The 12,372-nt window shown below is 46.1% G+C and overlaps 1 protein-coding gene across 3 annotated transcripts in view; it reads left to right on the top strand.

Moving 5' to 3' along the window:
- The first annotated feature begins 4,173 nt into the window (after positions 1-4,173).
- Positions 4,174-12,372, top strand: part of COL15A1 (collagen type XV alpha 1 chain) — a 106,709-nt gene continuing 98,510 nt past the window's right edge. For 2 of the 3 annotated variants that reach the window (XM_053567804.1, XM_053567788.1), the window contains exons 1-2: positions 4,544-4,909; positions 4,988-5,082. In XM_053567804.1, the coding sequence (XP_053423779.1) occupies positions 4,899-4,909; positions 4,988-5,082 (106 nt within the window). In that variant the 5' untranslated portion in view covers positions 4,544-4,898. Of the gene's footprint in view, positions 4,519-4,543; positions 4,910-4,987; positions 5,083-12,372 lie in introns of those variants that run through there. The other variant, XM_053567796.1, reaches the window with a different exon arrangement.

Genomic DNA, 12,372 nt, shown 5'->3' with positions numbered 1-12,372 from the left:
CAAATCAGATGGCATGCAAACTACCCACCTGCGCACAGCAATGTACTTCCGTGTACTGCAGAAACAGATTCAGAATGCCTTGCACTAATCCTTGGTAATTTCTTGCCAAATCAAAGTTTGAGATGCTTCCTATGAAATTTTGTACCCCTTCCAGCTACTTGAGGTAGTATCGAGAATACTTTTGGTTATTGAGTTTTCTGGAGCATTTGGACAGATTACAGGAAAATGAAACAGCCTATTAACTTAGTTCAGTCCTGGAAGAGCTGAAACTAAAATACCCAGTTTCTACATGTCCCCACCTCATAGATTACTGAACAGCGGTAAACAATTTAGACCAGCTTGGGTATGACATGAAGCTTCTTCCTCTTGGCTATTTCTACAACTTCACATTGAATGGAAGGAAATCACTTAAGACCTCAAAACACTGCCTGGCAGGAGGTAAAATGCCTTGGTTGGCTTCCTGCCCCATCCCTCCCACAGCTGGGACCATTTGGCCCCCATGTCAGCTCTCAGGCCTGAGGCCCTCCCTGCCCTCCATCCGGCTGAGTTCATAATTCCAGTCACTTGTAGAGGAGAAATGTGTTAGGGGGACTTCAGAGAAGTGAAGATTTTTAGATTTTAGTGAATTGGGTATTATCAGATACATGCACAGAGCCAATAAAATATGGAATGTGCATACAAGTCTTTCCTGGGAGAGTAGTAATCTGCTGCTTTATGCGTGTGTGTCTTGCGCTGATAAATTGGACCACAGTCAAGCCAACCAAATATGCCTTCCTCCTCAGGTAACATGCAGAACTGAGGCAGGTCAGGTTTATTTCATTTCATAATGGCGGCTTAGTTTTCATTGTTTTCGGTACAGACTTACTTTATTTGTACATGAAACATGCAGAAACATGTTCTTTACCTTTCTTTAAACTTGGCCTTCTCTGTCTATTTGTTGTTTTTTTTTAGGCAGAGTCTCACTCTGTCGCCTGAGCTAGAGTACCTTGACATCAGCCTGGCTCACAGCAACCTCAAGCTCCTGGGTTCAAGTGATCTTCTTGCCTCAGCCTCCCGAGTAGCTGGGATTACAGGCATCCACCACAAGGCCTGGATAATTTTTCTATTTGTACTAGAGATGGGGTCTCGCTCTTGTTCAGGCTGGTCTCCAACTCCTGAGCTCAAACGATGCTCTGGCCTTGGCCTCCAAGAGTGCTAGGATTATAGGTGTGAGCCACCATGCCTGGCCTGTTTACCCATTTTTAACAGGAACGTTAGCATTAAATCTATTCCACTTTTTTCTTTTTTATAAGCAAAGGTAGAGGACAAGTGTGATAATAAGTAACAACTGATTCTTAGCCTTGGTTGTTGGGGGCAATAGGGAGTGGTGGGGACTATGGCCCGGACTGTTCTGGCAGCAGTTCTTTAAGGTCAATTGTTTGTTGGCATAGGATATGCAGGCTCCATGTTTCCAGATACTCCAAAATTTTAAAAAGTAGCCTGAAACCTGGATTTTAATGTACACTCTCCAAATTATCAAATGTTGCTAATTAATTTAATTTTGAGATAGACACCCAGCAGGGCAAATAAAACATTGTGGTCCAAATTGAGCCAGCCCAAGGCCACCAGTTCACAATCTCTGGTTTTAACTGTCAAAAAGAACCATGGAACTACTATGTAGTATTGTTGTCCTAACTCTATAGAAATATAGTTCTAAGAAAGTCAATTATATTCCTAGTTGATGTGGTACTTTATAAGCAATAAATATAGAATTAAGAAAAGCAAATTCCCTATGGTCAATGATTTATAATAAAATAAAGTTATGCCCATCACAGAGGGGCTGCAATTGGGAAAAAAAATTCACATTCACAGAGAATGAGAGCAGATTAGGAAACAAGCCACAAGTGGACACAATTTTGTTAGAATGTGCTTTGTCTTGCTGTTTGCTCTGCATGGGGCCATCCTTGCCTCAAGCTGCTTTGGCTGCCAGAGCCTCAGTCCCTTAAGAGCTCCCTGTAGGGTTCTGTCTCTCTCTTGCCAATTGCCCCCTCCCTGGGCTGCAGCCCTGATGGTAAGAATACCCACCACCACCAATAAGAGAAGCCAATACCCAGTGAGCAGTGTCCTGTGCCAGGATCTCAAATGAAAGCTTTATTTTCAGTAACACCCTGACTTTTCCCAGCAACCCAGGAGGAAGAAAGTTTTTCATGTCTATTTTACAGATTTGCCCATAAATAACAGAGCCAGGATTCAATCCAGGTAGTGTGACCCCAGAGCTCAAGCTTGTAATTCTCACTTTTTCTGCTGCTTCTTGTGTGTTAAGGAGTCTGTCTCCTCCAGTGATGGGGGACTCTCTATCCTAGAGGATCTTCTGTTTGATTCTACATGATCTCTGAAACATTGAAGACCTTGCCCACGCCCTCCCTGTCTAATGTCTCCATCTTGGGCATTTGTCACCCTCTCTCTGGGCCTCAATTTTTCTTTTAATAAACAGACAAGAGGGAAATTGCTGGATCAGGGTTCTCAGGATTCTGTCTGTAGCAAATGTTCTGGGATCTCAAAATGCTCAGGGAATACCAAGAGCTTCTGTGGCCTTCAAGGTCATGTGCATGCCCATTAAACAGCCTGTCTTTGAAGGTACCAGCACTACAGCACCACCTTGCTGGTGCTTGCTCCAGACGGAGGAGGTTCTTATCCGCGTGTTGCTCTGAGCACTGTCTTTCTCTCCATCCCATTTGCCCTTCGAACTCTCAGTAGACCCTAGAGCCTGGGTCAAATCTCTTCTATTGAAGCCTCTCCTGTCTTCTTTGGGTCATGCATTGATTTTTCCTTTTTCCGAAAAGCTATTTGCATTAATCCCATACACGATCTCTCACATTTATATAGTGATTTATAGTGGACAGAGCACTTGCACTTGTGCAAGTTATTCCATTCAGATCAGGATCGTTACGTTCATAACACAGATGAAGAAATAAAAAACCAAACCAAGGGAGGGATTTGCTCAACTTCACTCTGCAGCCAGGGCCAGAACTGGACTGAAACCAAGGCTGCTGATGCCCAGACCAGTGGCCTCTCCTCTGACCCCTCATTGCTTCTGCTGGCATTAATCCTTTCATTCCCTTGTGCTTTGTGCCTCCAGTGCAATAACCCTCTTGATCACTTGCAGGCAGCATGGCTGAATGGTTAGGAGCATGGATGTTGGCGTCTGCCAGGCACTAGCGTTGGGTATGTTTTGAACCTCAGCTTCCTCATCTATGAAATGGGGATCAGCAGTACCATCTTTCCAGAGCTATTGTGGGATTAAATGAGATAACACAGGAAAAGCACTTAGCACAGGCCTGGGACCTACCCAGTAAATGTTAGCAGCCACCTTCATTGCCACGCTACCTCCGCTACAAGGCTAATAGCGTGGCAGGAGGTGACCTGTCCTCTACAGAGTGATACAGAGTGAGACCCAGGCACTGGCACAGAGCCATGGCCACTGTGGCTACTTGGTGCATCAGGAAGAGAGGCTGTTGGTGTTGGCCTGGCCTCAGAGCTGTCCAGATCTCAGCTGGCTTCAGCGTGCCTCCTCTCGCCCAGAGATCTCACACTACTGTGCCTGGTGTTAATCTTAATAAAAAAAAAAGCTGCCACTTGAGGGGTTACAGTGCCCTGTGCTAAGCTCTGTACAGTGGGATAGTCAGCTCTGCACCCCTTCACCTCCCCTGAAGGCTTTGGAGGCTGAAACTGGCTCATGTCCCCCATGTCTCATCACAGGGCCTGGTGAGATGTCTCACTCAGTGACATCTACTACCTGAACTGTTTTAAGCAGAGAACAAAACAAAGATAAACTCTCGCCCTTCTGGAGTTTACATTCTGGTGAAGGAGGCAGAGGAAAGTCCTAAAATGCCAGATTCATTAAAAAACATGTATTAGGACCACCTTTGCTGCCCTTATCCCTTATGCCCCCCAGCAGGGCTACTCCTGGGCATTCGAGTGGGTTTGTGTGTCAGGCATGCTGGATGGTGCACAGCAGCCAGGAGCTCAGTCCAGCTGTGTGACCTTGGGAAGTTCGCTCCACCTCTCTGAGCCTTGGACTCTTCTATCATATAAAGAAATCAGGGCGATTGGCACTCCCATGAGCTGTGGAGAGGATTCCACCAGTGGCCTGTAAAAGAGAAGTGCCTGTGGCTCAGTGAGCAGGGCGCTGGCCCCATATACCGATGGTGATGGGTTCAAACCCAGCCCCAGCCAAACTGCAACAACAACAAAAAAATAGCCGGTCGTTGTGGTGGGCGCCTGTAGTCCCAGCTACTGGGGAGGCTGAGGCAAGAGAATCGCCTAAACCCAGGAGTTGGAGGTTGCTGTGAGCTGTGATGTCATAGCACTCTACCAAGGGTGATAAAGTGAGACTCTGTCTCTAAAAAAAAAAGAGAGAGAGAGGGACAGAGAGAAGTGCTTTATTTGTGGGGAAGCCCGACAGGAACAGACGTGAGGACTGGAGGGAGCTGCGTCCCGCTTGCCCAGACCAGCGAGGGCGCCGGGCTTTCCTCGCAGGTTGCATAAGGCCGCCCTGGGTGGAGGCAGCAGTTGGGAGCGCACGCCGTCGAGGGGGAAAGGGGTGTGGGGAGGCCGCCGGCGCGCCGGGATTCCCGGGGCGTGAGTGCGCCGCCGCTGCCCGAGGTGGGGAGCAGCGCGCAGGGGAGCGCAGGGCGCGGCGGAGTCGGGTTTCACAGCGCGGGTGACTCAGGGCGCGGGCTGGGAGCCGGGAGCCAGGGGCCGGGATCCTGCCCGCCGCCCCGCTGCCAAGCGTCGCCTTTGTTCACTGCAGAAAGGGCGAGCGCGGCGGCCAGCCACCCGCGCCCCTCGTCCTCCGCGGAGCTCCACCGCTCTGTTACGCTCGCTGTGCGCCTTCGCGGGCTCCGCAGACCCACGAGATGGCGCCAAGGTAGGACCCGCTTCCCTGGGCCCGGGGCCCCTCCAACCCTCTCGCCGCCTGACCTTCTCTGCTTCTCCCTCTCGACCGCTTTTACAGGAGGAATGGGCAGCGCTGGTGCCTCATGCTGCTGCCTTGGGTCTCCCGGCTTCTCTCCGCAGTCACCCAGACCCGCGCGGCGACAGGTAGGAGATCCCGCCTGAGGGTGGCACCAGCTCCCCTCCGCGCCTCGGGGAAGTTGGTTTTGGCAGCGGGCGCGGCTGCGGTGCGCGCCTCATTCCTGGACATAAAAGGGAGTCCTCCGTGCGCATTGGAGGTCCTGCTGGCTGCTTCCTTCGGGTAGTGCAGGGACTATGGCCACGGATGGGGCCCCTGGGCAGCGGCGGCCGGCGGAGCACTGTCTGGGCACCGGAGGTGTTTGAGCCAGGCTCGGCCCCTCCAATCATGGGCAAAGAGAGACTTTGGAAGCACAGTGACAGCGCCTGCGACAACAGCCTCAGAGCATCTAGCACCCGCGCTCCGGTCGTGCGCGCTGGCTGGCTTCTGTTAAGGGCAGGTCTGGGATGCTCTCCGCACACAGGTGCGAAGCGTGACCACCAGCAGGGACACCTGGTGCTTTTGCCGCCCAAGAAATAATGGAACAGAATTGCTCCGATGCATAACTTAGCTCTGAGTTACCTGGCGGGTGACATCTACCACGGGCAGCGGCTCCATGGATGATGGAAAGTGCTGTGGGCTGGGAGCCACAGGATCTGCTCTTTGGGCTTTAGTTTCTCCAGCAGAACTCAGCAGATGGGATGCATAGTGGGGTCTGAGTTTAAAACAGTTCTCGGTTAAAATCACGGTGTGCAGGTTTGAATTGTGACTCGGCCTCGTGGCACTGGTTGACGAATTTCAGGTTTCTGTGCCTGCTTTCGCATCTGAAAAAGAGGAGTAATTAGGCCCCTTAACCTCCTAGGGATGCTGTGAAGATGAAAGGAGAAATAGGAATAATGTGCTTTCCATGCTTGTGGCACATGTTAGGCACAAAGTAAGTGATGGAAGTCACTGCTTGATTCTTGCAATAACTATATGTTGGAAAGCAGAGTAGGCAATTGAAAAAATACTGAGGTTGAGAGAGGCTTAGAGAGTGGCCAGTTCAAAATCCAGGACTTGAACCGGTGCTTCTGGGCTCCTGTCCCTGCTAGATCTTTTCTTGAGCAGTTTTGCAGGAGAGCTATGCTCTCCAAATGGTAGCTTCTGACCCCTTTTGGATTTAGAGTATTAGTACACAGTTCAATCTAATAAGGGAGAGGGAAGACTAGGAAACACTCTTTGGTCCCTTGAAGGGAACTGGGGATTGAGAGGGTGGCTTTGGTTAACTCGTTGTATGCCTGAAGAAGCCCAGGACCACCCAGACCATTGTATCCTTGGGAGCAAGACGCAAATGCCATGAAAGATTTTTCTGCCAGAGCATTCAGCCTGGCATTTCTTGCAGATCAAAGGGCAGCTGGAGCATAGTTTTGGCCTCTCAGCACCATAGCCCATGTCAGAACATTGCAATTTTGCACGTGGTATAGGGCACTGCCAACTCAGAGGCAGAAGGCAGTTTGGACTCCATGGTCTTCTGTGAACTTTGCTGAAGCTTCCAGTTTCCTAAAAGGAAGAGGGATCTGGAGAAAGAAATTTGGGTGTTTCTTTCTCCTCCTGCATGTGTATCCTAGATCCTCAATGTTGGGTGAGGGCTGTTGTTTCTAACACAGAAGTCCTGTTGCCATCCTTAATATAAAAAGCAAGGCCAGAAAACCCTCAGGAGCCAAGAGGGGCCCAGGGAGATTCGTTTGCCTCTGATGGGCATTCAGTGCCCCTTTGGGAATATGAAAAGAATTTTTAGAAATGCAAACTATTCTCCTGCAAACTACATATCTTATGCGGTTTAATATGGCTAGTGATTATAAAACATTCCATATGTCTGGGTGGAGGTGTGAACCTGTTCATAGGAGGTGGGGACTGAGGGCTGTTACTATCTCTGTCATTCAGATGAGGAAACAGAGGTCCAAAGTCATAAGCTTTCTAAGTGACAGGATAAGATTTGAACCAGATAGTCTGACTCCAAAGTCCTTGCTCTTAATCGTCCTACTATTCAGTTAGAAGAATTTCAAAGGTAGGGAAGTCTTGAGGGGCCCCAGTCTCCAGTGAGCTCCATAACTGGAGTGTCACAATTGTAACATGAGTCCATTGCATCTGTGTGGCATTGTGTAGTCTACAAAGTACTTACCCTCCACCAAGTCACAGGATTTTCCCCTAGCAGATCTAGAAAGTAAGCTGGGCTTCCTCATACGAAAGGAAGTTGACTACCTCAAGACCACACAGTTGTAATTGGGTAGATCCATGATAGCTCTCCCATGTCCGTGAAACCCAAGACTGGCACTATTTCTCCTATGAGACCACTGCTCAACTGGCATTAAAAAACTATTGCCAAAACTTTATAGCGCTAATATGAACAGCAGTTTCTAAGTGCTAAATGAACTTGTTCAATTTTCACAGCAACCCCATATGTTATCCCCTGTTACAGATGAGGAGACTGAAAGACATGAAGCCTTTAGTGTCAGAAGTATGATTTGAACCCAGAGGGTCTGACTCCAGAATCTGTACTCCTACATACTATGCCATATGCTTAGTCAGGGTTGCTTCTGAAAACATGTTTTCAAGTGGAATATTATGAGCTTAACATGCATTTTCCCAACAGTTTGACAGTTTCTTAAAAAGTTAAACATTTACCCTACAACCTAGCAATTCCACTCTTAAATGTCTATTTAATTGAGAGGAAAGCATATGTATATCTGAAACTCAAACATGAATGTTCACAGCAGCATTATTCATAATGGCCTAAAATGGAAACAAACTGGTTCATAAACTGGTGAACAGATAAAGAAAATGTGGTATATCCATTCAGAGGAGTGCTACTCGGCAATGAAAAGGAATGAAGTACTGATAAATAACAACAACATGAATAAATCTTTAAACTATTAAACCACTTGAAGGAAGCCAGACATAAAAAATTGTAGTAGAACCTCTGTAAGTTGACCACCCAAGGGACTGTAACAAAGTGGCCAGTATATGGAAGTAGTCAATATGAGGAACTAGGCCTACCATGCTGATAAGTACATGTGGTGCTCGTCTATGAAAATTAGGTCAATTTAAGGTGGTGGTCAATGTAGGGAAGTGGTAACTATGGAGGTTCTACTGTGTAATGTAGGAGTCCATTTATATTAAGTTTCTGAAAAAGGCAAAACTATGCAGACAAAACAGCTTGGAAATTGCCTGGGCCAGGGATAGAAACAGGGATTGACTGCAAATCGGCAGGGAGGGAACTTTATGGGGACTGTTCTAAAGCTGGATTGTGGTGATGACTGCATAACTTAATAAATTTACTAAAACTCATCTAACTGTACATTTAGAATGGGAGAATTTTATGGAACATAAACTATACCTCAATAAAGCTGTTTATAAAAACAAAAGAATGCATTTTCCCAGAGAATCTAGCTTCCAGGTCTGGTGGGGCTTCAAGGTGGGGTACTGCTGGCCTCATAGTGTGTTGCTTCTCTGGGAGTTTCGCCTGCACTTCCAGGCCTCCTGCTATACTGTCCCTGCTGTCCCTGAATGCCACTGGGTGAGGAGCAGGGGAAGAACACAGACATATGGTGAATTGCAGATAATGGATCAGTTAAAAAGTCTTTGTAAGGGCAGTGCCTGTGGCTCAAAGGAGGAGGGTGCCAGCCCCAGATGGTGGGTTTAAACCCAGCCCTGGCCAAAAACTGCAAAAAAAAAAGTCTTTGTAAGCTTCCTGGTATTCCACCCCCAACGATAAACAACCCCAAATCCAAGCGCTGGGAAACCTAGGTTTCATCACTGACTTCCTCTGTGAACTTAGATGAGTCACTTTTCCCACTCTGAGCCTCAGTTTTCCCATCTATAAAATGAGGAGGCAAGATTCTCTCGTCTCTGTAAGTCCTTCTAATTTAAAATGTTGGAAAACAAAACAAAACAACATTTATCTAGTTTTATGTTTAGTTATTCCATGGTTTAGTTCAACAAGTACATACTAAGCACTGACTCTGCATCAGCTTTCATGCTGGAGGGGTAGAGAAAGGATTTGGGCACAGAAATGTCCTAGGGGCTTGTAGTTCGGAGGCAGAAGGACAGGGTCAGAGACAAATGAAATGAAGCTTTTCCTAGAGTTCTTTTCATCTAACTTGCCATGTGTCTTGTGTGCAGCCAACCCCATCCTCCTGCGCCATCCTGTGTAGAGAGATCTTTGTCAGCTGGGTGTCGCCACATGGCCTCTTGTGCCCCTGATGGGTCAGGGCTGAGCTGGAGGACAGGATCAATGCTCCCTTTCCCTGCAAAGTTCCAGCATCATTGGAATACTGAGAATTTTAGAAAATAATGGGACTGGGAGGCGCCTGTGGCTCAGTCGGTAAGGCGCCAGCCCCATATACCAAGGGTGGCGGGTTCAAGCCCGGCCCCGGCCAAACGGCAACTTAAAAATAGCCGGGCGTTGTGGCGGGTGCCTGTGGTCCCAGCTGCTCGGGAGGCTGAGGCAAGGGAATCACTTAAGTCCAGGAGTTGGAGGTTGCTGTGAGCCGTGTGAGGCCATGGCACTCTACCGAGGGCCATAGAGTGAGACTCTGTCTCTACAAAAAAAAAGATGAAAAAAAAAAAAAAAGAAAAGAAAATAAGGGGACTATTGTCAGGGCAGAGATGGTGGTGTCACAAGTAATTTGTTTTTGCTAATAAAGTGCCGATAGCTGCAATTATTTAATTTCCTTTAGCCTGTTTTATTGTGAAATATAATATCCATTCAGAAAAGTACATGTAAGGTCATTAAGGTAAAAAAAAAAAAAAAAAAAAAAAAAAAAAGGGTAGCATCCAGAAGCTGTCCTGTGACCCTTTGCTGTGATTTTTTTCTCTTCTTCCTCTCAGAGGTAACAATTACCTTGACATTAACAATCATCACTTCCTTTTTTTTTTTTTTGAGACAGTCTCACTATGTCACTCTTGGTAGAGTGCTGTGGCGTGACAGCTCATAGCAACCTCAAACTCTTGGGCTTAAGCAATTCTCTTGCCTCTGCCTCCCAAGTAGCTCGGGTTACAGGTGTCCACCACAACACCTGGCTATTTTTTGTTGCAGTTGTCATTGTTGTTTAGCTGGCCCGGGCTGGGTTCCAACCCACCACCCTTGGTGTATGTGGCTAGCGATGTAACCACTGTGCTACGGACGCTGAGCTACTTCCTTCCTTTTAAAAAATATCTTTACTACTTAAGATGTATCTCCAAACTCTGAACTTCTGTTTTATTTGGTTATGAATTTGTTATATGCAGCAAACATGCTTTGGTGTTTGTCATTTTCACTGAATATTAAATTTCTGAGATTTATTAATGCCATTGTATGTGGTTGTAGTTCATTTCCATTGCTGTATGATGTTCCATTGTGTTAACATATCATATGTTATTAATCCATTTTTTTCCAACAATATTTAGGTCATTTCCATTTTTGGTTAATATAATACTGTGGCTTTGAACATTCTTGTACATGTCTCTCAATGCACATGCACCTGAGTTTCTACTGGGTCTATACCTGGGCGTGGAGTGCTGAGTGACAGATTGTGCATTCCCTCCAATTAAGTAGACAATGCTCCATGTCTTCTAAATGGTTGTCGTGATATCCATGGCCACTAAGAAAAGAGAGTCTCCATTTCTTCACATCTGCACAAGCACCTGGTCTTGTCGCTGAGCTTGATTCCAGCATTTCTAATGGACACACGTTACAATCATATTGTAGCCCTCATATTTTTCTGATTATTAAGTTAGTCACCTTTTCAAATGTTTACTGACCATTTGGATATCTGTACTTACCTTTTATTGATGTGAAATTCACATAATGTTAGCCATTTTAAAGTGTATAATTCAGTGGCGTACATTCACAATATTGTGCAATCAACACCTTTGTCAAGTTCTAAAAAATTTTTATCACCCCAAAAGAAAACTCTACTCATTCAACAGTCGCTCCTCATGGTCCCCTTTTCTTAGCCCCAGGTGACCACTAAACTGCTTTCGGTCTCTATGGACTTTCCTCTTCTGGGTATTTCATATAAATGGAATCATACAATATTCGACCTTTTGTGTCTGGCTTCCTTCATTCAGCACAAAGTTTTTAAGGTTCATCCGCTTGACATCATGCATCAGCCCTTCATTCCTTTTTATGACTGAGGAATATTCCATTGTACGTTATACCACATTTTGTTTTTCCATTCATCTATTGATGGATATTCAGATTGTTTGTACCTTTTGGTTATTGTGAATAGAGCTGCTATGAACAGTTGTGTACAAATTTGAGTGCACTTCTTTTGGATGTAAGTATACTTAAAAGTGGAATTTCTGGGTCATATGATATTTGTATGTTTCAATTATGAGCCACCCCTAAACAGTAGCTGCCCCATTTTATATCCCCACTAGCAATGTATGAGGGTCCTAATTTTTTCACATTATTGCCAACACTTGTTGTTTTCAGGGTTTTTTTTTAAATTATAGCCATCTTGAATATGAAGTGGTATCCCATTGTGGCCTTGATTTACATTCTCTAATGACTAAAAACATTAAGCATCTTGTCAAGTGCCAGTTGGCTACTTACTTATCATCTTTGAAATCCGTATTAATTGAAAATGTAAATCAGAACAGTTCAGGATTTTCCTCCAGCTATGTCACCCCTGCCTCCCCTCTGATGTGCTTCTCTGGGTGAGAGAGATGAGAGTAAGGGTCACACCTGAGGTTCTGCAGCATTGGCTTTTGGTCTTCATTTCCCAAAGGGCACTTGTCCAGAGTTGGCCACCTGGACTTTTGCCGTTTTGAAATTATAAACAATGCTGCTAGGAACATCTTCAGACAAATGCTCTTTGTCTTTTGTGAGTTTTTTTGTTTTTTGAGTATTTCCTTTGGCTTTATTCCCCTAAATGGACTTGTACATCAAATAATAGAATTAGTTGGATAATTCTTTTTATATATTTAGATGGATCTTTCTTTGCTACAGACTGAATCATGGCACTTCCTAGTCTAATGCCCTTGCTGGGTTCTCCTTGTACCTGGAATGGAGTCACACTCCTTCCCCTGGAGTGACACACTGCCTCCCCTCTAGTGACACTGAGCCCCTACTGACTTGGGCTTACACTGAACCACTGGCAGGATTGTGAATGAGACATGCAATGACCCACATCTGTGTCTTTGCACATGCCAGTCCCATTTTTAAAATGTCTTTCCCCTGGTGTCCCTGGAAACACCCCATTCATCCTTTAAGATCCATTCTGAGAAGTTCTCCCTTCCCTCCCAGGCATGTTGGGTGTCTCTCAGCCACAGGGTTTCTGAGACTGTGATGATTACTCAGCTGCCTTCCCTGCCACATAGGAAATTCTGCGAGGCAGGGATGGGCCTGTCCAACT

Source organism: Nycticebus coucang, chromosome 2, assembly GCF_027406575.1.
Source record: "Nycticebus coucang isolate mNycCou1 chromosome 2, mNycCou1.pri, whole genome shotgun sequence".
Lineage (NCBI taxonomy): Eukaryota > Metazoa > Chordata > Mammalia > Primates > Lorisidae > Nycticebus > Nycticebus coucang.
The sequence above is the reverse complement of the archived record's forward strand: the minus strand, read 5'-3'. Positions and strand labels throughout refer to the sequence as shown.